We start from the raw sequence: 26,924 nt of genomic DNA, 5'->3' as shown, positions 1-26,924 counted from the left end.
AAATTTGACATTCTAAATGCAAAGCTAGACTGAGCAAGGGAAGTGACAGGAAATGGAGCTGGGGAGACAAAAATCTGGATAACAACAGAAGAATTTCAACAGTTAAAAAATGAGTCAAACAACTCTCAAACAGAAAAAGGTGAGTGAATCGAGTATCTTAGAATCTTGCCATGGGGCTGAAGAAATGTGGGTATCAGTCCATCATTTGCCTCTGCAAAGGCTCTGCAATAACCAAATAATTTCAGATAATGGCTGCATGTAGAGGAAAAGAGAAGGAAGAGAATAAAGGCAATGGAAAGAGCAGAGAAATGGGAAGAAGGAGAAATGTTTAAAAAACGAAGACAGAAAAGAAAAAGATTAAAACATGTAGTATGCAAATCATTCCAATAAGTCAGTATTCATTTAGCATATACTCATATGTTAGTAGTAAAAGGTAAAAACAGTGGATGTCTTTGAAGAAGGCATGGCCTAGTAGGAGAGAGAACAGACAAAGGACAGCTGATTGCTCTGTAAAAGTATATACAAAAGACACAAGCAACACAGGGGAATATTTCACTCTGGGAACTTCCCCCAGGTCACACTGAGCTGGGTTTTGAAGAACATAAGAGAGAAGAGGTGACCATAAGGAAATAAGGGTGGTGTATGCAGGCAAATACAAGTCACTTGGTATTAGTTGAACATAGTGATAAAGTGTAGAGTGAAGGGCATGCAAGTAGCAGGTACACAGGAATACATCATGAGGCTCCTGAGCGAACCAAGTGAAGAAAGTGTTTATCCAGGAATGAAGCATTACTAGATTTACATCTCGTAAATATTACTCTAAATAAATACGGTGGACAGATCTAGAAGTGGAGAGGATTTGAGGCCATGAAACCTGCTCGAAAGGCTATATTCAAAAAACATAGTCCCAGGATGGTCAGAGGCCTGGAACAATGCAATGATAATAGAGATAGAAAAAAGGAACTGGATTTAAAATATCATTTGGAATTAGAAGTAAGAGGATATTATGGTGACTGCTATGTATGTGTATAAGGGGGGTGAGGGTTGATGAAAAGATTTTAAAATTAGTTCAGGAGCTGTACAGCTATGCCATTCTCTCATGCAACTAACATTCTCATGCAACTAACATTGATGAGATTTTTCCTGCATGCAAAACATAGAGCTTAAATGGATGAATATAGAGTGCTCTAGTGGATCTTGGTCTAACCTAGAAGTTGTGCTCCTTAAACAGATAAATAACACTAATCTTGATCACATTGCGGCCACTTACTTAGCATGAAACAGTTCAAATAATACTCCAATAAGTATCTCCTCCAAATGAAAATGAAGACATAAATATTTGAGTAGAGTTCCACAAAGTGAGTTATCTTCTTGTGCTCTGTTACTTGGTTTTCCCTATCTGTTGTTAATTTGTTGGTAAGAAATCCCTTTCCACTCTACATCTATGAGTAATTAGATGATAGGAACAGAAGACATGACTTTCAATAAATTTGTATGAGATTAAGGTCCTTATATTTAGAAATCAAACTAATATTGGCAAGGCTAGATCCACAGAAAATTTGAGCTATAGTGATGATGAAAATGAGAAAAAATTGAATTCTAAATGGTAAGGAAAAATAAGTTTCATAATTAGCAATCTTCAGAGTAACAGAAAAAAAAACTTATTCTACATAAACAACTTCACAATTCTCTAATATTTCCTGTGTTATCAGTCTTTAAACAATAAATGCTTTATATCTCAAATATATGAACCAACAAATTTCTATATTAAAATTTGTTTATATAATTCTTTTTAATAAAATATGTGTTATCTTTTACTCATGCTTGTTAGAACAGGGGAAACTAAGGTCTAGAGTTTATATCTTTTTATATTAGCAAATAAATAAATTCCATGTTTTCTTTATCCCTGTATTCTTAAAGTCAAGATTCCTAATGCCCTGAGATTAAAACTTAATAAACATTCTTTGTTTCCATGTTGAGAATGAGCCCGGAATGAGGTCCTCAAAAGAGAGTCTAGAAGCAGAAAAAAGAAAGGAATCTGACAAACCAGGAGTTCGTCTGAGCAATCAGGTGAGCCGATCTCTGTAGCAGAGGTGAGGAAATTAAGGAGCAGAGAGCATAAAGGAAAATGTTAGGGGGCAGGGAGTTCTGGGAGAGAAGACCAAGCTGTTGAGAATTGTATTAAGGGATCCCTAATGTCCTCATGAGGAGGTTAAGGAACTAGGAGAGGTTGGGCCCTGTCTTCCCCTCCATCCATACCCGAGTGTTCACTTAGAATGTGTGGAACCACAGCAGGCTCCTCTGCTCAGCCTACACAGGGAGGAGACTGATCTTTGTTCAAATCAGGGAGGGGAGGGGGTCTGGCCATCGCATTGACCACTTTCTGCACAATCTTTCAGATGAGGCGTGCAGTCAATCCGAATCACTCGCTGAGATGTTGCCCCTTCCGGGGTCACTCGTCGTGTAGACGCTGCCTTTGTGCAGCTGAGGGAACAGCCCTTGGCCCCTGCCGCACAATACGTATTTATATTCACATGTGCCTGTTGTGGGAGCAGGGCCAGCAGATCACCATGATGAGGGTGAGCAGAGATCACACTACTGATTCTGGAGGGGAACCACAGACAATCTGGGTGAGGGGAAGAATATGGCAAATAGAAACTCTTTTACTTTGCTGCTCCCTGGTCTCCTTCATTCTTGTTTCTCCTAAAAGGAAAGCTTGAGGGCTCCATTCCTTTTAAGCAGCTGCTTTAGAGTCCTCCTGAAACCTCAGTGGGGCACCAGCTGTCCTCACCTTTAGAGTCTGGTAAAAAAACGGTGGATATATCATTTCAGCATCTGTTAACAGGCTTATCCTTGAGGGAAGAAGTGAGGAAAAGGGAGGAACAATGGTGAACCATACTAAGTTCCATATACGAGGAGTCACAGTGAAAAAATATGTTTGCATCTTGGTTTTGGATGCTCTTTCAAGTGGACCCCCACATAGATGCTCCAAACAGAAGTGAGGACTAGACCAGAGTTAGAACAGTACACAAGAGTTCAGGTTAAGAGTCATTGAGGCCAGGGATCTTCTCACTGGGTGCTGCTATATTCAGCCTGACATGACTATTCTGCAGGCACATGTATAGAAGGAGTGGGTGACGGGGTTTTACACCCTTGGGTTTCTTCTTTCCATCACAGGGATCACAAGAATCATCAGTGCGGAAGACAGACTCTCGAGGGTACCTTGTGCGCAGTCAGTGGTCTAGAACATCCCGCAGCCCATCCACCAAGGCTCCATCCATAGATGAGCCTAGAAGCAGGAACACCAGTGCTAAGGTAGAGGTAAAGATGAAAGGGAGGAGTAGATGATAAAATAATAACAATGGTTAACATTTATTGATGCTTTCTATGTGCAAGGCCCTGTTTATGTGCTTTACATGTGTTAGCTAATTTAGCCCTCAGGAGAACTCCCTTCTGCCCATAAATCCCATTTTACCGCTAAGAAAACTGAAGTATAGAGGGAACTTGTTTAAGGTTTCACATTAATAAGTTGTAGAGCTAGCATGAAAACCCAGGGGCTCTAGATCTACAGGCTGCACACTTCCTCCTTCCTTCCTTACTTCGACAAATAGTTATTCCCTCAGAAGAGGGAAGTAAATGGTCACAAGAGAAAAAGAGTGTCAGATTGTGTGGGGCTTTGAGTCTTTAATTAGGCCTGACCACATAAGCAATTAAAAAAAAAAAAAGTTAGTTTTGAGATTAAGATTTTGGAAGCAGAGTGAATGATCCAGACCCAGCCACTGGGAGAGCATGCATTCCTACCCAATTCATCATCTCTATCGGATTTGACTCAATCATCTAAACAAAAACATCCTTTTTTGAGTCATGTGTGAAACAATCTGAAATCATACATGGATGCCTAATAACTTCTTGCTCACCTTAGTAAAGGAGATTTTTCTCTAGAATGGTCCTTTCCTGTTTAGGAAGATGATTCAATATAACTGTGGTTCCCTGGCACAAGGCGCTCTGAAGGCCCTGGGGAGATGCTCCAGTCTCCCGACAAGCGACTTTCCCAGCCATCACTCCAACATTCACATGGGGAGCGGGGAGAGACATGCCCCAAGGAGATATGTAGAGTGTTCTGGTGAGAATGTCTGGCCCACTTTGCTCATGGAGTTAACTGGAGGTCACACACTAAGGCACTGGCCAAGCAAGATCCATTCTGCACGCCCTCTGTCCTACCTGCAGGCCTCTGACTGAGTAGGTATATGCCAAGCAGGGGACAGAACTTTGCAAACCATGTGTCAGCTGCCTAAGGGGGAGGAGGAGGACTAGGTCCTATCTACTCCAAACAAATAAAAATGTGCGAAATGCTTATGGGGAAGCTAGGGGAGAGAGAAGGAAAGCAGACAGTCTCTGTGTCTGTTTAACAGAAATATCAAACAGCTGAAGCCTAGAAATGTCCGGTTCCCTTAAGCCCTACTTAAGGAGCTGAGATGAACCAGCACCCATCCAAGGTCTAGGAATGGAACAGGCAGAAAGGACAGATCCTTGACGGGAGCTGGGCAGAGCTGGCCACAGGGACCCCGGGCAGGCCTCGACTTCAGACGCCCATTGTCTTGCTGCAGCTCCCCAGCAGCTCCACGAGCTCCCGGACTCCATCCACCTCCCCAAGCCTTCATGACTCCTCACCACCGGCACTGTCCGGGCAGCCCTCGCTCCAGCCGCCCGCGTCGCCCCAGCCACCCCGGTCGCAGGACTCACGGCCTCCCACGCCCCCAGAGCCCGATCCTGGCTCCCGGCGCAACACCAAAATGCAAGAGAATCCGGAGGCCTGGGCCCAGGGCATCGTGCGGGAAATCCGCCAGAGCCGGGACTCGCAGTCGCGGGAATATTCGCGCACATCCCCCACAGAATGGAAGTCCTCCAGCCAGCGCAGGGGAATCTACCCCGCCTCCATCCAACTGGACCACGACTGTCTGCCTGAGCAGCAGCAGCAGCAGCGGGAGGATGAGGACGACTACGAGGCTGCCTACTGGGCATCCATGAGGTCGTTCTATGAGAAGAACCCGAGCTCCTCGCGTCCCAGGCCGGTGAGCGAGCCCGCCACCCCTGGCACCCGGGGCGCCCCTCCTTGCAGCGGGCAGCAGAGCCTCTTCCAGCCGCCCTCCTCTTCACTGCGCAGGGAGGTCCTCCCCAGTCTCCCGCTTCTCCTCCCCAAACCTCGGGGAGTCCCAGCCTCAGCTGTTTCCAGCATCCCACTTCTCCAAGCAGGGACCCGCGGTCCTATTCTCACCCTCCCGTGGAGGAGCCCCAACCCTGTCCCCTTCCTGGCTATATGACTGTCCTCCCGTTGGCGTCCCTCTCTGCAGCCCAAACCCAAGAACGCCATCACCATTGCGCTCTCATCCTGTGCGCTCTTCAACATGGTGGACGGCAGGAAAATCTACGAGGAAGAGGGTCTGGAAAAGTACATGGAGTATCAGCTCACCAATGAGAATGTCATCCTGACCCCGGGTCCAGCGTTCCGCTTCGTCAAGGTACTCTGCAACCTGTCTTTGGTCCGCCAGGACCCTCGATGGCGAGGGAAGGACCCAGGCCAACCCTTGGGAGGGCATTCAATTTCCCAGATCATTCCTAGCCCACCATTGTCATTCTTGTCTCCTTCTAGCTGACCCAGGTCAGTTTATGATTTCGCACAGGCTTCCAGACTGTGGAGGAAGGGACTCCAGCCCACGGCCCTAGATTTGGTATGTTAGCCTTCCCTAAGTGAAGTCCTAATCATGAGACCTGTAACAGAAGCCTCTCTCCCTCGAAGGAGTGCTAAGAAGCCATAATGAATTTAGAATCCTGAGTAGTAGAAATAAAACGCCATATTACAGTGAAATGAAATTCACGTTAGCTCTTCTGGCCCCAAACATAGCATATTAAGAAAATAAAGATGCTGTTGTCACTTAGGGGTGTGATTTTAATAGAAAAGGTAAGGTTCTCTGAACTTACACTGAAATGTATAGCACTTACAACTTTGATCTGCTTATATAAATATTACACAATAACATTATAACTATGCAAAAACAAATGACACCTCTACAAGTTGTTGGTAGAATTTACTTATGAGTCACAGTAAAAGCATGGGCAGGAGCTACAAACCTAAAGATACATGTTAATACACAAAGTACTCTCTTTGACAGCATATATACTAAAATTGGAACAAAACAGAGACAATTTGCATGACCTCTGGGCAAGGATGACATGCAGATTCATGAAGCAGTCCATATTTTTCAAAATTAGAAAACAATCATTAGATGATCAATAAAAGCAGATTTTAAAAATCAATCAAACATAGACAAAGCATAAAACGGTTAGCCTGACCCTACTCTTTACCTGTCCCCCAGAGATAATTCTAGTGAACCCAAAGTTGAAACAATTCTCAACAAACATTACTGATTAACTGAGTTCCTATGAATGAGAGGTTGATAATACAGAAATGCATGGGATAAATCTTCCTTAAAGGAGCCAGAATCTCTCAGAGAAGATTCTTCAGAGCTTGAATTTGACTCTGATGAGATGCTTCCTCTGTAGCCTCCCCAAAACCACCTTGCCTGCCCCTCTTTACACACATTCATGTTTGTAACCTGCAGGCACTACAGTATGTCAATGCTAGACTCCGTGATCTATATCCTGATGAACAGGACTTATTTGATATTGTACTGATGACTAATAACCATGCCCAAGTGGGAGTGCGGCTTATAAACAGCGTCAATCACTATGGTAAGTAAAATAAATACCATGTGGAAGAACAGCTCTCTGCTCTGAAAGAGAGAAGCCATGTTATTTTGCTAACTGTGGCTTAACCAAACGCAGTGTCTTTGATACTGACACCCCCTTCTGCGCCAGGAATGTTTATTTGCCTATGTCAGAACAAGAGAGGCCATGTTCATTTTTAACTTCAGCACAGAGTTGGGCTCAAAGCTCTGGACTTAACTTGTCAAGTGTGAATTTCAAAGTCTTAATCCTAGGTCCTGCAATATATTTCTCTGTTTTATGTTTTTCACTTCTGAACTTGACTTCAAGGAGCCGTCAACCCAAAGGTTTTTACTGTGTGATCAAACTTCTTGCTCACCACAGATTCGTGTTAAAGGTTTAAAGGTTTTCACCTCTCCTTTCCACTCTTAAAATCTGATTGTCCCTGGCTGCTTTCTCTCCCCACACATAAAATAATTTACATGGAAAATATGATTGATTCTAGTCCCTTCAGTGTTTCTATCAGTGTGTTGGGGACTTTAAGAGAAAGTTCCAACTTTTCCTATTATGGAACTACCTGAATTATTTCAGGCACAAATGGCCTATTTTCTAAATTGGTGTGTGAAGTTAAAATAACGTTTAAATTGGGCATATTTACAAATAATCGAGATATAAGTTATGAGTTTTACTTTATATTATTCTAACTATAAGGCTGGAATCATTGAAGTACATTTAAAAATATTTTGCCTTTTAAAAGTGTAGTCTTCATAGTGTTATGAAGTAAAAAGAGAGAACATCAAAATTTAATATAAATGACTGCCATATAACAATCACCTAGTAAACAACAGCTAGAATTTAACATTGATTTAGTAGGTGATTAAGGTCTATCTATCCCTCACCACACTGACCTATCAAGGCTGGAAGCATAAGAAATCAGTTATTTACCTGTTAATTCTGCTGATGAACTGATTGTGTACAACCTTCTCATGCAGCCTTGTTCACGGAATAAAAATCTTTTGACCCAGAAGAGTTAGTTACTTCCTTCTGTGGGTACTGAAAGCAATTCGTATCTCTGTCTGCAGGGGTCTTTATTATAACAAATGTTTTACATGCCAGGCTCCTCAGTGAACTGTGATCTCCTTAAGAAGAGGGACGATGCTTTAATCATTTCTAGAGTCTCGGTGTCACCAAATAATTTCTGGGTGATGAAATTCACATGATTTAGGGATTTGTAGAGCACACTTTTGTACCACATATGCCCAACATTGACATAAGCAAAAAAATGAGAGCATTTTCTAATACCAAAGCAGATACTTCCACCAAGACAGTTAACGGACCTGACCGACTCTCCTGGTCCATACAGATGATAAACAACTAACTAGACAGTATTCTGCTTTATATCATGTGTAGCTACCCAGTTTATCATATACCTAAAAAAATCCTTTGAATTGGTACATATTCTATCATATGGATAATCCTATACTTCATATAACTACTGTCACATTGTTGAACATTTTGCTTTTATAAATAACCCTAAACTGAGACCTTTCTATAGAAATCTTTATCAGAATTTCAGAATATTCCTTTTTACAAAAATAAGGAATCTTAGGTCAAAAGGTACAAAGCTGCGTATCATCAAGTCACTTTCTAGACAGCTTGTACCAATGTATACTTTTACCCATAGTATATGAAGGTGCCTATTTTACAAACCCCTTACAGACAGCCAGTGTTATTTTGTAATAGTTACTGATTTACAAAAGCATTTGATGTTATATTAATGTTTAATGATGATAATTCACTGTTATATGACTAAATTGCATGTCATGAGGGTTTGGTGTAGAGATTACTTCATTACCTAGGTAATAAGCATATTACCCAATAGGTAATTTTTCAATCTTCATCTGCCCCCCACCCTCCACCCTCAAGTAGGCCCTGATGTCTATTGCTCCCTTCTTTGTGTCCATGTGTACTCAATGTTTAGCTCCCACTTATAAGTGAGAACATGTGGTATTTGGTTTTCTGTTGCTGCATTAATTCACCTAGGATAATAGCCTCCAGCTCCATCCACGTTGCTGCAAAAAAGATGATCTCATTCTTTGTTATGGTTGTGTTCCATGGTATATATGCACTATATTTTGTTTCTCCAGTCCATCATCAATGGGCATTTAGGTTGATTACATGTCTTTGCTATTGTGAATGGTCCTGCAATGAACATTTGTGTGTATATATAAATATTTTTTTCTTTCTTTCTTTCTTTTTTTTTTTTTTTGAGACAGAATTTTGCTCTTGTTGCCCAGGCTGGAGTGCAATGGCACTATCTCGGCTCACCGCAACCTCTGCCTCCTGGGTTCAAGTGATTCTCCTGCCTCAGCCTCCCGAGTAGCTGGGATTACAGGCATGTGCCACCACGCCCGGCTAATTTTGTATTTTTTTAGTAGAGGCGGGGTTTCTCCATGTTGATCAGACCAGTCTCAAACTCCTGACCTCAGATGATCTGCCCACCTCAGCCTCCCAAACTGCTGGGAGTACGGGCGTGAGCCATCATGCCCTGCCATACATATATTCTTATGGTAGAACAATTTATATTCCTTTGGGCATATACCCAGCAATGGGATTGCTGGGTCAAATGGTAATTCTGTTTAAAATTCGTTGAGAAATCTGCAACATGCTTTCCATACCAGCTGAACTATTTTACACCACCAAAAGCAGCACGTAAGTGTTCCTTTTTAACCACAACCTCATCAGCAGGTCAGTTTTTGATTTTTAACAGTAGCCATTCTGATTGATATGAGATGATAATCTCATTGTGGTTTTGATTTTCTCTAATCATTAGTGAGGTTGAGCGTTTTTTTCATATGCTTGTTGGCTGCATGTATGTCTTTTGAGAAGTATCTATTCATGTCCTTTGCCCATTTTTTAATGAGGTTGTTTCTGCTTGTTAATCTGTTTAAATACCTCACAAATTCTGGATTTTAGACCTTTGTTAAATGCACAATTTGAAAATATTTTCTTCCATTTTATAGGCTGTCTGTTTACTCTGGTGATAGTTTCTTTTGCTATGCAGAAGCTGTTTAGTTTAATTAGCTCCCATGTGTCAATTTTGTTCTTGTTGTTGCAATGACTTTTGGTGTCTTCATCATGAAATCTTTACCAGAGCCTGTCCAGATTGGTATTTCCTAGATTTTCCTCTAGGGCTTGGGCTTTGGGTTTTACATTTAAGTCTTTAATCCATCTTGAGTTAATTTTTGTATCTGGTGAAAGGAAGGGGTCCTATTTCAATCTTTGGCATATAGCTAGCCAGTTATCCCAGCACCATTTATTGAATATAGAGTCCTTTCCCCATTGCATGTTTTTCTTGACTTTGTTGAAGATCAGATGGTTGTAGATGTATGGCTTTATTTCTGGGTTTTCTAACCCATTCCATTGGTCTACGTGTCTGTTTTTGTACTGGCACCATGCTGTTTTAGTTATTGTATCTTTGTAGTATAGTGTGAAGCTTGGTTATGTAATGCCTCCAGCTTTGTTCTTTTTGCTAAGGTTTGCTGTGGCTATTCAAGCTCTTTTTTGATTCCATGTGAATTTCCAAATAGTGTTTTCTAATTCTGTGAAAAATGTCATTGGTAGTTTGATAGGAATAGCATTGAATCTGTAAATTGCTTTGAGCAGTATGGCCATTTTAACAATATTGATTCTTCCTATTCATGATCATGGGATTTTTTCCATTTGTTTGTGTTGTCTTTCATTTTTTTTCAGCAGTGTTTTGTAATCCTTTTAGAGATTTTTCACCTCCATGGATAGCTGTATTCCTAGGTATTTTAATTTTGTGTGTGGTGATTGCAAATGGGATTGCATTCTTGATTTGGCTTTTAGCTTGAACACTGTTGGTATATAAAAATGCTACTGATTTTGCACATTAATTTTGTATCCTGAAACTGCTGAAGTTATTATCAGAGGTAGGAACTTTGGGGCAGAAACTATGGCATTTTCTAGGTGAAAAATCATATCATCTTCCAAGAGAGATAATCTGAGTTCCTCTCTTTCTATTTGAATGTCTTTTTTCATTCTCTTGCCTGACTGCTCTGGCTAGGACTTCAGGACTATGTTGAATACAAACGGTGAGAGTGGGCATCCTTGTCTTATTCCAGTTCTTCTAGCTTTTGCCCATTCAGTATGATGTTGGCTCTGGGTTTGTCATAGATGGCTTTTATTATTTTTAAGTATGTTCCTTCATGGTTGAGGCTTTTTTGGGGGAGGGGTTAACATGAAAGGATGTTAAATTTTATTGACAGCCATTTTTGCATCTATTGAGATTATCATATAGTTTTTACTTTTAGTTCTATTTATTTGATGAATCACATTTATTGATTGGTGTATGTTGAACCAACTATGCATCCTAGGAATAAAGCCTACTTGATCATGGTAGATTAGCTTTTTGATGTGCTGCCGGATTTGATTTGGTAGGATTTTGTCAAGGATTTTTGCATCTGTGTTCGTCAGGGATATTGGCCTGAAGTTTTCTTTTTTCTGTGTCTCTGCCAGGTTTTGGTATCAGAGTTATGTTGACCTCATAAAATGAATTAGGGAGGAGTCTCTCCTCCATAATTTTTTACAATAGTTTCAGTAGGATTCATACCAGTTCCTATATGTCTGGTAGAATTTGGCTGAGTATCCATCTGGTCCAGGGCTGTTTATGGTTGATAGGCTCTTTATTACTGATTCAATTTAGAAACTTGTTATTGGTCAGTTCAGAGTTTCAATTTCTTCCTGGTTCAATCTTGGGAGATTGTATTTTTCCAGGAATTTATCTATTTCTTCTAGGTTTTCTAGTTTCTATGCATAGAGGTGTTTGTAACAATCTGAGGGGTTTTTGTTTTTACTATTTCTGTGAGGTTGGTAGTAATGTCACTTGTGTCATTTCTGATTGCGTATATTTGGATTTTTCTCTCTCTCTTTGTTAGTCTAGCTAGCAGTATATCGATCTTATTTATTCTTTCAAATAACAAACTTTCGGTGTTGTTGATCTTTCGTATATTTTTTCACATCTCAATTTCATTCAGTTCAGCTTTGATTATGGTTATTTCTTTTCTTCAGTTAGCTCTAGGGTTAGTTTTCTTCTTTCTTTTTTTTCTAGTTCCCCTAGGTGTGATGTTATGTTGTTAATTTGTGATCTTTCTATCTTTTGATAAAAGTGTTTCATGCCATCAACTTCCCTCTTAACAGTGCTTTAGATATGTCCCAGAGATTCTGGTATGTTGTATCTTTATTATCATCAGCTTCAAATAATTTCTTGATTTCTGCCTTCATTTCATTGTTTACCCAGAAGTCATTCAGGAGCAGGTTGGTTGTTTACTTTCCATGTAATTGTATGGTTTTGAGATAAAGCCTTTTTTTTTTTTTTTTTCTGAGAGAGAGTCTCACTCTGTTGCCAGGCTGGAGTCCAATAGCACGATCTCAAGAGCCACATCTTAATAGACCTTTACAGTAAGTGAGCAGGCTGTAGTTCAAGAAAAAGTACCCTGTTCTAACCTAGACAAGAGTCAAACACTTGGGCTCAAGTCTGCTCTATGCATCTAAATCAGTGTGTTAGATTAAGTCTTTATGTCTAACTTTCCTTTCCTGTAATGAAGATAATAATACCTTCAGTATGTTTGTGAGAATAAAATGGCATGATCTATGTGAATATACTATGCACATAAACTATAATGTACCAAACACAACCACTATTACATAAAATAGTTGAGGAATTTTAAATATTGGTGCTATAAGACGATTTTAAAAGTTTATTTCTAAGGTAACTTTCCTTTAGGTTCACAAATAAAGCCAGTTGAATTTACAAATAAGCTCAGTTATCTATAAGGTAACTTTTACTTGGATTTACAGCATTTTGTCTTTAATCACTGTCATAACAAAGTCTTTCTTGTCTGATAATAGGCTTACAGATTGACCGCTTCTGTCTGACCGGTGGAAAAAACCCAATTGGCTATTTGAAGGCATATCTTACCAACTTGTATATTGCTGCAGATTCTGAAAAAGTGCAAGAGGCAATACAAGAAGGTATTAGTCTGATTTTATTCCTCTAGTTAATAAAGAGGTTTACACTAATGGTTACTTACATTAAGTTTTGCATATGATTATGAGGCTTATGGTCTTGTTGGATATTCTTCTGAAGTTTTTCCACATGGGGCAACACTTAAGTCTGTCCTTTAGAGCTTTGACTTTCCTGGAAATGGACATCCTCAGTAATTGTCCTACAATCCATTTTACATGTTCCCATCCCTATAGACATAGAGGCAGTGCATAGACAACTGTTCTGAGATCTGTGGTTGTGAAGAGGAGTTGAGCCATCAGGTAATAGCTAGAGAGAAAACATAAGGTCTGGGAGAATTTGTTTTTTTAATGGTAGAAACTGTAACTCACAGACCTGAGAAGAGTATTAATCAGTCTCCATAATCTATCAGGTATTGCCTCTGCCACAATGTTTGATGGAGCCAAAGACATGGCTTACTGTGACACCCAGCTCCGTGTAGCCTTTGATGGGGATGCTGTCCTCTTCTCTGATGAGTCTGAACATTTTACCAAGGAGCATGGGCTGGACAAATTCTTCCAGTATGATACATTATGTGAAAGTAAGCCTCTTGCTCAGGTAGGTTCAATGTGTGCTAATTAATTTTTATGTACTTATTTATGTACTTATTTTATGTACTTATTTATTTTCTATTCTATATAAATATCAATATTGGTCCATTCTGATGAATGTTTAAGTTATTTTAGGCAGGCCACTCCTTCTTACTGTCTTATCTTTGGAGCTTTCTCTCTTTCTTCCATGAATTGCTCACTTTGATGCATTCACTGCTGACAACTTTATTTTTAATTTTAACCTTATTTTATCTATACCTTTGGAAATGCTTATATGATCTTTCCATAATAAGAAGTCTACCCTCTCCAAATTGAGAGTAACAGGAAATACTACTTATCAATAAGCCACTACTACATAATAAATTCTCAAAATAGTAGGGTCATTTCCAATAGATTAGAGTAAGCATTTGTTGAATCTCTGTCCTTGACTTCAAACTCAAGAAAGGCATTGCTTAATTGAGAAAATATGCACAACTAAGAACTTGAACTGAATCAAATAATGATCCTCAAACAAGTGCAAATTATGAATATGTAATCAAACTGAAACTAAATATTTAGATTTTTTTGGATTAGTGCTGTTGAGTACCTTTCAATCCATCCATGAACTGAAGTGTTAAAATCAAGGTCGAAAATGAACAGAACCTATAACATTTGAACAAAAGGAAATCTGAGATCAAAATATCATTTAATCTGAATCTAAACTTATAGGTCTTTTAATTTTATTCTATCAATTTTCACAAGAAATTTAATTGTCCTTTTTCTCAGTTCTTCCTGAACTTAAACTTAAATAGTGCTATTTTATATAAATTTATAAAAGTATGAATAGACTAACTGAAAGTTGAAAAGTTTTTCTACTTTGTCACCTCTCATTAAAGCAAGGAATATTTAAACTATGAGTGTATGTGTTCAACTTCATATTCTCTTTCTAAATAGCTCCTTTGGAAAGCTTAACCTAGTGTTATAAAGTTCCGTATTAACAAAGCTTACTATTGAGAAGAAAATTCTTTGTTACATTTTACATCAGTCTACTCTGCTGAAATTCAGAGCCATTCACCATTATTGAAATGTGGAAATCCTCCATAAAAAGAACACTTAAACAAAAACACTTCAAAGAAAGCATTGCTTCCAGACAAATGTTAAAGTAGTATTTTCTCATCTGAAGTAAATAATCTAAATTTCTTTTAAATTTTACATTTTTCAGTTCTTTTCTCATGTTGTACTTTGTTCTTTTCTTCAGTTTTATTGAGTTATACTTAATTTTTAAAAGTTGCACATATTTAATGTATACATTTTGATGAATTTGGACATATACATACACACATGATACTGTCACTACAAACAAGGTAATAAACATATCCACCACTCCCAAAAACTTACTTTTCTCTTTGTCTTTTAAAAATTTTTTTGTTTTGTGGTAAGAACACTTAGCATAAGATCTATCCACTAAACAAGTTTTTAAGTGTACAATACCCTATTGTTAACTATAGGCACTACATTGTACAGCAGATCTCTAGAATTTATTCATCTTAGCAGGTCTTCCAGGTCTCATCCATTTAGTTACAAATAGTAGTATTTCCTTCTTTTTAAAGGCTGATTAATATTATGTTGTGTCTTATCCCACATTTTCTCTATGCATTCCCCTGATGATGGACATTTGGGTTATTTCCAAATCTTGGCCATTGTGAATAATGTTGTAGTAAACATTGCAGTTTACATAGCTCTTTGAGATCCTGCTTTCATTTCTTTTGGATATATACTCAACAGTGGGATTACTGAATCATTTGGCAGTTGTTCTGGTTTTAGTTTTTTTTTGAAAATTTTCCATTCTGTTTTCCACAGCGGCTACACAATTTTACATTTCTACCCACAGTGTATAAGGGTTCCACATTCTATACATACTCTCCCACCATTTGGTATCTTTGTTTTGTTTTGTCTTCTATAATAGCCATCTTGACTAGTAAAATTTGATATTTGATCGTGGTTTTTATTTGGATTTCTCTGATGATTAATGTGTTGAGTACCTTTTCATATACCCATTGACATTTCTATGTGTTCTTTAGAGAAATGTCTATTCAAGTCCTTTGCCCATTTTTAACCAGCTTAATTTGTTTTTATTTTGCTGTTGAGTTGTAAGAATTCTTTGTATATTTTGGAAATTAACCCTTATCAGATGTACAGTTTGCAAATATTTTCTCCCATTCCATAGGTTGCCTTTTCACTCTGTTTCCTTTGCTTTGCAGAAACTTCCTAGTTTTATGTATTCTCACTTATTTTTGCTCCTTAAATGGCCTTTTTCTCCCATTAAACAATTAAAATTGTGAATCCCAACCCTACTTATTGCAGGAATACCCAACAAATTTCATGCTTTCCTTTATTATGCAGTACTTCTGCCAGTTTAAAAACCATGCCATTTTTTACATAAAAAAAGGTGATTTTCCATAAAGGCCAGAAGGCTTTGCTGGGTGTTCCATTGATGAGAAAGAATCTATGAGGTACAACTCCTACTGAAGACATTCAAGTATGTTGCTAGTAGGGTGGTGGTTTGGTCATGACAATATCTTAATTTTGTCAAATGGAAGAGGTCTGAAAGTCACCAGCAAATGGGACAGCTGGAGCGGATTAATTGAACAAGTCTGAATGTAGTTTATGAGCCTCCAATCTCCAATGTAGTACAGTGACAAGTAACTGATATCTCCTGATTTGATCCCTATCTCTTGTCTCACCATTCTGGGATAATGGTCTCTAAGTGTGTGTGTGTATGTGTGTGTGTGTATCAGAATTTTTGAGGTATATTTATATAGAGTAAAATTTATAATTTTAAGTGGATAGTTTTAAGAGTTTTAACAAATATATGTAATTGTGAAATAACATAAAAATACATACTCAACAGTTTCATTAAATCACTAAATTCCCTCATGCCCCTTTGTAGTCATCCTAGTACCCTGTCTCCAGACCCCATCAACCACTACTCATCTGATTTCTATTTCTATAGTTTTGCCTTTTCCAGGTGTCACATAAATGGAATCATATGGGATGCAATCTGACTTATTTTATTTATTATAGCATAATGCATGTCATTGCATGTATCAGTACTTGGCTCCTTTTTATTGCTGAGTAGTATTCTATTCTGCGGATGTACCATGTTTTCTTTATTCTTTTACCTGTTGAAGGAGTAGGTCATTTCCAGTCTTTGACATTTATAAATGAAGCTACTTTTAAACATTTGAATACAAATTTCTGTGTAAATATAAGATTTCATTTCATTTTTAAGTACCTAGAAGTGGAATTGCTAGGTCATGTGATAAGTAGTATACTGTATCATTATTTGATGAGATACAGTCAAATTATTTTCCCAAATGACTATAACATTTTGCATTCCTAAAAGCAATGCATGATTTTGTTGCTTTGCATTGTTGCTGGCATTTGGTAGTATTGAGTATTTTTCTTTTCTTTCTTTATTTAAGCAATTTTCGTGTTTATAAAAAAAAATCTCATTGTAGTTTTAGCTTGCATTTCTTTAATGACAAATGTTACTAAGCATCTTATCAGGTGCTTTTTTCCATCATGTATCTTCTTTGGTGAAGTACCTGTTCAAATCTTTTCCTCATTTTATTGGGTTTTTGGTTTGTTATCAACTTCTGAGAGTTCCTCATATGTTTTGGATACTCATCCTTTATCAGGTGTGTGTTTTACAAATATTTTCTCTCAGCCTGTGCTTGTCTTTCATTCTTCTAATATCTTTCAGTGCTTTTCAGTGAGCAGAAACTTATAATTTTGATGAAGTCAGATTTATCAATTTTTTCTCTTAGAAATTGCACTTTTAATATCATATATAAGAAATCTTTGCCTAATCCGAGGCCACAATGATTATCTCCTGACTTTTTATATAGAAATTTTATGGTTTTAGTCTTTTAACTTAGGATTACGGTCTATTTTGAGTCAATATGGTATTTGTGCAAAGTACAAGTTGTGGTTCATTTTTCCTGCTTATTCTAATTTCCTGGATATCTTAATTGTTCAAGCGTTATTTGTTGAAAAGGGTGACTTTCTGTCTTGTTCCTTTAATATAGATATTCATCCTTTTATCAATATTACATTATCTTGATTATTGTAGTTTTATAGTAGTTTTTTATTTTTTTTTCTTTTTGATGGAGTCTTGCTCTGTCACCCAGTCTGGAGTGCAATGGTGTGATCTCGGCTCACTGCAACCTTCGCCTCCCGGGTTCAAGACATTCTCCTGCCTCAGCCTCCCGAGTAGCTGGGACTACAGGTGCCTACCACCATGCCCGGTTAATTTTTCATATTTTTAGTAGAGACTAAAATAACATATTGGCCAGGCTGGTCTCGAACTCCTGACCTTGTGATACACCCGCCTCAGCTGCCCAAAGTGCTGGGATTACAGGCCTGAGCCACCGCACCTGGCCACAATAGTTCTTAGGACCAGGTGGTGTGAGTACTTCAACTTTGTTAAAATTTAAAGAAACAAAACAAAACAACAACAACAAAAAAATATATACAGAGAGAGAGAGTACAGTCTGATTCCCTTGCACTTTCATATAGATTTAAGAAGTGTATCTATTTCTGGGGGAAAAATTTTGTGAGAATTTTATTTTATTTTGTTTTATTTATAGCTAGAGCTTGGGATAATAGATATCTTAACAATATTGAGTCTTTCTGTCCATGGACATGGTATTTCTCCTCTCCTCATTTATTTAGATCATTTAAATTTTCTTTTTTTTTTTTTTTTTTTTAGTCTTTTGTAGGTTTCAGCACACAGATATTGCATTTTTTTATTTATACCTATGCATTTTGTAATATTTTGGTACTATTATAAATGGTACTTTTAAAATCCTTACTATCCAATTATTTATTGCTAATACATAGAATCACAATTGGTTTTTGTATTCTGCAACCTTGTTCAATTTCCTTGTTAGTTCTCACAACAATTTTGTAGATTGAGATTTTCTAAGTCAACAATAATGTTGACTGGTGACTAAAGACATGTTTTATTTCTGTGTTTCCATGCTGTATATCTGTTATTTATCATTCTTGCCTTTTTACCTTGCTAGTACATCCAGTACAATGTTCAGAACAGTGATGAGGGTGGACACTCTTGCCACGTACCCAGATCTTAGGGGGACATCAGTCTTTCACTCTTAACTGTTATCCATAGGTCTTTCCTAGATGCCCTTTTTTCACGTTGAGGGAGTTACCTTCTTTTTCTAGTTTTTTGAGAGGTTTTATAATAAATGAAGGTTGAATTTTGACTATGCCTGATTTGCATCTATTGAGAAAAATCATGTGGTTTCTCTCCTTTAGTCTGTTGAGGTGTAAATTACATTAATGGATTTGTAAAAGCTGAGGCAGCTTTGCGTTGTTGGTATTAATTCAAGTTAGTCATGTGGTATTATCCTTTTCATATATTGCTGAATCCAATTTGTTAATATTTTGTATTATTTATTCATTTATGTCTTCATGTTCATCCTCTATAGTTTTATTCTCTTGTAATACCTTAATCTGACTTTAGTAACAGGGTAGTACTACCCTCATAAAATGTGATACAAACTATTTTAAATATTTGGTAGAATTTTTCAAAGAAGCCATCTGGGCCTGAACTTTTTTCTTTGTTGGAAGGCTTTTAACTACTGATTCAATTATTTTGGTAGCTATAGAACTTCCATTTATCTTTTTCTTCCTTTTCGCATTCTTCTCTCTGTTTATGAGCTTATGTTTTTCAAGGAATTTGTTCATTTAAATGACTGAATTTATGGACATAAACTTTTACAGTGTTTTACTAATGTGTTTTTAATATTTGTAGGATCCTTAGTGATGTGTCCGCACGTTTATTTCTGATACTAGTAATTTGTGTCTTTTCTTTTTTGTTGTTGTTTTTCTTGGTCAGTTTGGCCAGAGGTTAATCAATTTTCCTGAGCCAGCTGTTCCTAAGTTTTTAAATGTGGAAGCTGAGATTGTTCATTTGAAACCTCTCTTCTAATATAAGCACTTAATGCTATAAATGTTCCTCTAAACACTGCTGTAGTTGCATCCCACATATTTTGATAGCTGATGGTTTTTTTTTATTTAATTCAAAATATATTTTCAAAATTTCTCTGTGATTTCCTCTTTGACCCACAGGTCACTTAGAAGTAGGTTATTTAATTATCATATATTTGGAGTTTATTCAGATATCTTTCTATTGTTGAAACAAAGCTTAATTCTGTTGTGTTGTGATTAGAAAATATATTTTGTATCTCAATTATTTAAATTTGTTGCAGTATGTTTTATGCCCAGAATATGGTCTATCTTGATGAATATGTCATGTGTATTTGAAAAGAATATTCTGTTGTCATTAAATATTCTATAAATGTCAATTAGATTATGTAAATTAATTCAGGTCATATTGCTTGGGTTTTTTATATTGTCAGTAATTTTCTGTCTATTTGTTTTACCTACTATTGAGAAGGCAGTGTTGAAATCTCCAAATATATTTGAGAACTTATCTGTTTATCCTTTCAATTTTATCAGTTTTACATCAGTGTATTTTGCATCTTTTTTTTTAGGTGCCCACATATTTAGGATTATTATATTGTCTTAATCTTAATTAATACCTTTTCATTATGTAATATTCATCTGATACTCATATAATCATTCCAGCTTTTTGGGGGGGGGTTAATGTTTGTATGATATGATTTTTCTATACTTTTATCTATGCCTTTATATTTAAATTTTGTTTATATTTAACTTATTTTTCTTATAGATATTATAGTTGGTACTGCTATTTATACAATCTGGCAATCCCCGTGTTTTAATTGCTATTTTTAGGATGTTTAAATTTAATATGATCATAGCTTTGGTTGGATTAAAATCTACTATCTTCCTATGTTTTCTCTGTGTTCCAACTATTCTTAGTTTCCTTTTCCTCTTCTTTTTTCCCCTATTTACTTAAGAACTTACTGTGTGTTTTTACATGCCATTTTATCTCCACTATTGGCTTATGACTCATTTAAAATTTTTATTAGTTATTCTAGTGTTTACAATATGCAACTTTAAGTAATCACCGTGTATTGTCAAACAATGTTATACTCTATAACATCATATGTGCTGTAAGAACTTTGCAACAATGAACTGCCAAACTCTCCCTCTCCTGTTTTGTGCTACAGTTGTCGTATATTTTTATTTTATCTATGCTATAAACTCTCTATACTTTGCTACTATGAACCCTGAAAATGTGAAACAGGTCTCAGTAAATTTAGAAAGTTTATTTTGCCAAGGTTGAGGATACGCATGCATGACACAGCCTCAGGAGGATCTGACGACATGTGCCCAATATGGTCAGAGCACAGTTTGGTTTTATCCATTTTAGGGAGACATGAGATATTTATTAATCAACATATGTAATATGAACATTGGTTTGGTCTGGAAAGGCAGGACTCCAGGCAGGTTTGAGTTTCTGATTAGCCCCTCCAAAGAAGGCAATCCTATATGTAGTTATCTCAGTGAGCATAGGGGTGACTTTGAATAGAATGGAAGGCAGATCGTCTCTAAGCTGTTCCAGGCTTAACTTTTCCATTTAGCTTAGTGACATGGGGACTGCAACACTTATTTCTCTTTTCCACTACTATTTCTATTTTTGGTAATTAAATACCTTCTACTAAATAAGGATGAGGCAAAATATGTATTTCATATTCAAATTCCTTTTAATCATTTTCAGAGATCTTCCTTTCTTTGTGTAGATCAGGTTTTTCTCTGTTATCATATTCCTTCTGCCAGGAGATCTTTTGTTTTATTTTGTTTTCTTTAACATTTCATGTAGTACAAATCTACTGGTACTGAATCTCTGTTTTACTTTGCCTAAAAAGTCTTAACCTTATTCATTTTTTAAAACTATATTTTATTTTTACTGAATGTAATATTCTGGGCTTACTATGTTTTTCTTCCAGCACCTTAAAGATGCTTTTCCATTGTCTTCTTATTTGTATAGATTTTGATGACAAATGTTATGAATTTTGTATCTTTAGTCCTTAGTATGTAATGTGTCTATTTTTCTCTGACTGCCTTTATAATTGTCTATATTTCCTTTGGCTTGAATATGAGAGGGGAGTGTAAGTGTATGTGTGTGTGTGTGTGTGTGTCCCACAGCATTTCAATACTCTGTTTTTTTTTCCCCACTCTTTTCTTTTTCTCTTTCTCTCTTTTCAGTTTGGGCAATTTCTATCGACCTGTCTTCAAGTTCACTCATTCTTTCTTTAGCTGTGTTGAGTCTACTGATACATCCATTAGGCACTCTTTATATAGTTCCATTCAACTCTCTTATCATTTCAATCTCTTTGCCAAAATTGCCAAAATTGCTAGTCTACTCATGTATGGTATCCACCTTTAAAGCAGACATTTAAATATATTAATCACAGTTATTTTCAATTCCCTCTGTTATATTTGTGACATCTGGGTCATAAGTCTAGTTCTTTTAATTTCTCCTGAAAGTAGATTGTTCATTTTGTTTTGTTCTGTTTTACTGTAGGACTAGCAATTATTGTGATAGATTGAATCAATCAAGTCAGGTGTTAAACTTGTTTTAGATTTTGTGGTTGCTATGGTTATCTTCATGGCACCACAAGATCCAAGCTTGTCTAGTATCAACTTTGCCAGAGGGGTTTTCTCAAGATTTCTAGTCGACTTTCAGCAGTAGGCCTTCCCTGTGTGTCTGCTGCAGAGAAGCTCTCCTCGTTCTTACCCCTTCCCAGCTATTTCTTCTATCTTCCTAGGGCTTAGGGCTGAACATTCTCCTGGATCTTGCCATGTCCCAGTGATAGCCAATATCTAATGGTACCAATCCTTGATAGTCTCTTATCCTCCCAAAGTTAGAATGTTTTCTTCTGTAACAGTGGATCTTTACTCATGCCCTGGAGGATAACAGTGTTTGAAGCCCTTCTAGCAGTCTAAGCTCTTTGTTTCTGAGGGTATAAGCAACTGGGGGAGTTTTAGTCTTTGCCCCCAGTGGCAGCTGCTCCCCTCCTCCACACCTGTACCATCAAGGATGGCTTTATTCTATCACCCTACTGCTTGCAGTCTTTGTCATCAGCATCTAGTGAAGTCCATGGAGAAAAGCCTAAAAAAGAGTGTGTACTTCTTGTGCCTGTGGATCCCAGGGCTTCTATGCTCTCTCATTGGTGCACCCTAGTTCTTTCTCAATGTCTTTTTTAAATTACTTGAATTGCTTGTACTTGCTTGTATGGAATCTGGTATAACTTTTTTCAACACTCTACCAAAAGTACACAGTTCTTGCACTCCACATCTTCTTGAAGATGCCTGTTTTTCCCTAGTTTTCATGCTAGTTGGTTACCCTGCAATCTCAGCTCTTTGATGGGCTCAAGAAAAGTTATTTTTTAGATTGGAGTTTTCTTGTTATCAGAAATGGAGTAACAGTCTTTCCCTAGTATTTGCTTTTTCTAAGTTTCCCTAGTAATTTTATATTTTTATTGATAAATTATATGCTGTACTACTGTGCAAATATATAAATTACAAAACATACCCCAAAATAGAAGTAAAAGAGAATGAGATGGATACTTGATTTGAATATGGTGATATAAACTCAGCATTCTCTGTTTCTTCCATTTGGAAACCATCCAAAAACAGCAAGGGAAACTGTGCCCCTCTGTGTTTTAAAGACTAACTGCAATGATGGTGGCTCCTGCCAACAGTCACTATGAGTTTGCTGCTCTTGTCAAAAAAACAGTCCCAGTTTTTTCATCTATATGTATGGCCTCTTACCATGAGAAAGTAAATTTACTTGTTTTTTCCTAAGATATACAACCTTAAAGAAAATTTAAGTAAATGGTTACACAATAAGTCATGTTTACAGAAAACTGTTTGTTTCCATGACAGCAAAGAAGGGAGCCTTTGAATCATGAAAACAAGTCAGTCTCCAAATACTCCCATTGACCTTCCCCTAGAAACCCACCAATTGTCCCAAGAAAAACCAGTCTACTTCAGTACAAGTAATAATAAAAAGAGAACTGACATTGAATACATTCAAAGATACTATGAGAAAAGGCAGATTAAAAAAGAACAAAATCTAATAACAGATGAAGAGCTCTTACAAGAAAAAGTTGACATAATACAGATAATTATGACTGAACATTTGTTATGACTTTTAAAGACTTAAAGCAAGATCATAAAGTAAAAACGCAATAATCGAGGAAGAGATGATAAAATGTGAAAGTTATAGAATGCTGTAAATCTTTCCTCCCCTCCAATAGAGATATTACCCATCTGGTACAGATTAAAAATACAATTACATATAGAAAAATGACAGAAATAGATAACAGGTAAAGAAGACCCAGCCTATGCCTAAGTAGAATCCCTGAAGAAAACTTTAAAATCATGTTGGGGAGGGGAATTGATGTTAAATATAAAGATGCAAATTAATGTAAAATAGAAATTAAAACTGATAAATTATCAAAAGATATTTATATATTAAATGATTAAAATATTAAATATTAAAAGCCCATATTGTGTGATAGAGGTATAGAATCAAAATGACCATCACTGAGAGGCCTAGTGAAATTATTGGGCTTCAAAATGAAGAAATAATTATTTGGGCTGCCTACTCATATAAGTGGTGGAAGAGGTGAGATGGGAAACAAGAGGCCCTCAAACTTCTCAAGAGCGGCATTCAAAAGCAAAAGACAGTGGAGCACTACTTATAAGATCTTGTGGAGAATCTTATATATAAATCATGTATTCTATATCCAGCCAAAAGTTTATTCAAAGACAGAGGAAATAGATATACAGTTGAGAATATACCATACTCTCAGGGATTATTACCATAAGATGTTTTTGAGAAAATTAGTACTACAGGACAAATTTTGGCCAACACGTGGAGAATTAGAAGCACAAAGGCACAAACATTCATATAATATAGTTAACCATAGAATTAGAACTAAAACAACTGTACAAAAGAACAAATTTGTATGATATACAAATTAGATAACTAACAAAAAATGGAAAAATATGGGGAAAGAAGGTCTACGGAAGAAGTATGCTGGAATTTTCAGTTACAATAGCCAATCAAAGGATGAAATGTAAACTTGATAAATAGAAATAAAACAAAATATAATAATGCAAAAGTAAATAAACACCAAGGAAAAGTAAATAAATGACAAAAATTAGATGGTGGAGAAGAAATAGAGGACTACAGACACATTGAAGAAATACCCTGCTTTCATTATTTCTCATTATGAAGAATAATAGATCTGGGATTCTTTTTAAAAAATAGAGGACTGAGGGTACTATAAAAGGTTATCGTTGTAAAGGTAATTTATAGAAGGAAATAATGTAAACCTTCTTAAATGTCAGAAGAACCACCCATATACAACTACAAAGAAGAAATACATAGATTATTGAACAATCCTTTCAAATCTTTAAAACATGGAAAATGCAATAAAACCACAAGACAGAAACAATCTCAAGTATATTTGTAATACAAAGAAATGTAAATGAACAAAAACTTAACTATTGTTTTAAAAAATAAGATTTTCAGGTTGTATCACATAGCAAAATCCAATTCTGGGCTCTACACAAGAGATACTAAAACTAAGTGTTTGGAAAGGTTAAAAATGAAAGACACAGTTAGATTCAAGTCAAACAGCATTAAGCTAGACAAAAGCATATACTTTATAAAGTTAAAATGCACATTCACAAAAAGCAAATTAAAAGAGTAGTGCTTTGGTAACTAATTAGAGTTTATTTAGAATGACCCGCTATTCCAGCTTACCATGGATAGTTTATGTCTGTTGTCCTGGCTTAATTATTTATTGAACATTCTTTCATATTTAAAGTATATAGGTTTACATGTTAAATCATATGGTCATTTTAGGCACATTCCACGAATGCAAGGATGGTTCCATATCAGACAACATATTCACATAAATTCCTATCGAGTTTTAGCCTTTTGCCATCAGCTTCACAACACTGCATGTCATGCTGTATTATATCCTTTGTATTGTATCTTATGGGTCTCTGCTTTTTAGCATTCACTTTCTTTGGCTCACTGTATCACAGCTGTGATATATGTTCCTTTTACAGGGTCCCCTGAAAGGCTTTCTGGAAGATTTAGGCAGACTGCAAAAGAAGTTCTATGCCAAAAATGAACGGTTACTTTGTCCTATCAGGACCTACCTGGTTACAGCTAGGAGTGCAGCCAGTTCAGGCGCCCGTGTGCTGAAGACCCTTCGACGCTGGGGTCTAGAGATAGACGAAGCTCTTTTCCTTGCTGGAGCCCCCAAAAGTCCCATCTTGGTGAAGATCCGGCCCCACATCTTCTTTGATGACCACATGTTCCACATTGAAGGGGCACAGAAGTTAGGTTCCATCGCAGCTTATGGCTTTAATAAAAAATTCAGTAGTTAGGGGCAGGGAGAAGAAATAAAGTGGTAATAGTCTGGTATTACAGAAGCCACTTCTTTTGACTCTCTAGGATTATTAGATAGGTATTTCAGAAAATTGGACCTTAAAACTTAGCTTCTTTGGAAAGGTTTCCTCTTGATTTTTTGGAAAATCTTTTGAACCCTCAAGTTACTATCAAACTATTTCTCTTTGAACTACCAATATTGTTGAATGTCGTTGCACCTATCTCTGTGTAAGCCATAATGATGACTCTTTAAGTTTAGAACTTGAATATTTGCATGCTTAAGGGACTGTTTTAGAAGCTTACTTAGTTTCATGCAGCACTGCTCATTTTTGGATGTTTGTAGATAAGAATGAATTGTTACCCATCAGCATTGTAGAATAGTGTCTTCAAAGGTAGAAGGAGTATGGTTAAGTACACTCTTGAAAACTGGAGCTTTGTATTCTGTGACTGCTATGGCCAGCCTTTTAAACAAAGCAAAATGAGAATTTCACTCTACCTGCATAACAATTTTGATACTGCTCATTTAGAAATAAATCATCTGGTTGTTCCTCCAGGGTACTTTCTAAGATAAGCCTTAAACAGAAACTCTTAAGAAAGGTTCTCTGAAAATTACTTGGTGGGTTAAATGCCTCTGGTCCACAGAGTTTCATATTTGAAGTCTCTGGCTTTGGGCCTGGCAGGCTGGCACATCCATATTTGTATGGAAAAAAAAAAAAAAAAAAGACCCTACGCTACCACTTCAAAATGTGACATAAAGTGTAGAATCCTGGTCCTTCATTGTCATTCTCATGCAATTTTTGTTTTGTTTTCAACGAAAATTGGTTGGTCATTAAATATATGTTAGGCACAGTGACCTGGTTATTTTCACATGTTACTTCATTTTCTTATCAAATTAAATGTTTGTTACATAGTATTATTATTACCTTCCTTTTTATCAATGAGGAGCCTAAGATTCAAAAAGGTTAATTAGATAGCTTGTTTAAGGATACAGAGCTAATGAGTGTTAAGACTAATTAGATTCAAATTCAAATCTTACTTCAAAAGTTATAATGAGGTCTCTTTCCTCCCTTCCAAATAGAGTTATTAATTTCATGGCCTTTGGACCCATCTGGTACAGATTAATCATTTCATTAAGTTCCATGCATAAACTACACAG

The 26,924-nt window shown here is 36.7% G+C and overlaps 1 protein-coding gene across 4 annotated transcripts; it reads left to right on the top strand.

Annotated features, from left to right (window-relative positions):
• Window positions 1-26,681, top strand: NT5C1B (5'-nucleotidase, cytosolic IB). 4 transcript variants are annotated; one of them, XM_017871428.1, is made up of 10 exons: window positions 1-139; window positions 1,981-2,070; window positions 2,400-2,579; window positions 3,178-3,315; window positions 4,608-5,072; window positions 5,352-5,519; window positions 6,621-6,750; window positions 12,655-12,777; window positions 13,182-13,366; window positions 25,444-26,681. In XM_017871428.1, the coding sequence occupies exons 1-10, from the start codon at window positions 110-112 to the stop codon at window positions 25,765-25,767; spliced, it is 1,833 nt and encodes a 610-aa protein (XP_017726917.1). In that variant the 5' UTR covers window positions 1-109; the 3' UTR covers window positions 25,768-26,681. The 4 variants fall into 4 exon arrangements, with proteins under 4 accessions (XP_017726917.1, XP_017726916.1, XP_017726919.1 ...); XM_017871427.1 differs by having other exon boundaries at window positions 3,178-3,321; XM_017871430.1 differs by lacking the exon at window positions 2,400-2,579.
• The last annotated feature ends 243 nt before the right edge of the window (window positions 26,682-26,924 follow it).

Source organism: Rhinopithecus bieti, unplaced genomic scaffold (genome assembly GCF_001698545.2).
Source record: "Rhinopithecus bieti isolate Rb0 unplaced genomic scaffold, ASM169854v2 scaffold_4781, whole genome shotgun sequence".
Classification (NCBI taxonomy): Eukaryota; Metazoa; Chordata; class Mammalia; order Primates; family Cercopithecidae; genus Rhinopithecus; species Rhinopithecus bieti.
Note: the sequence above shows the minus strand (reverse complement) of the source record. Positions and strands in the feature narration are given on the sequence as shown.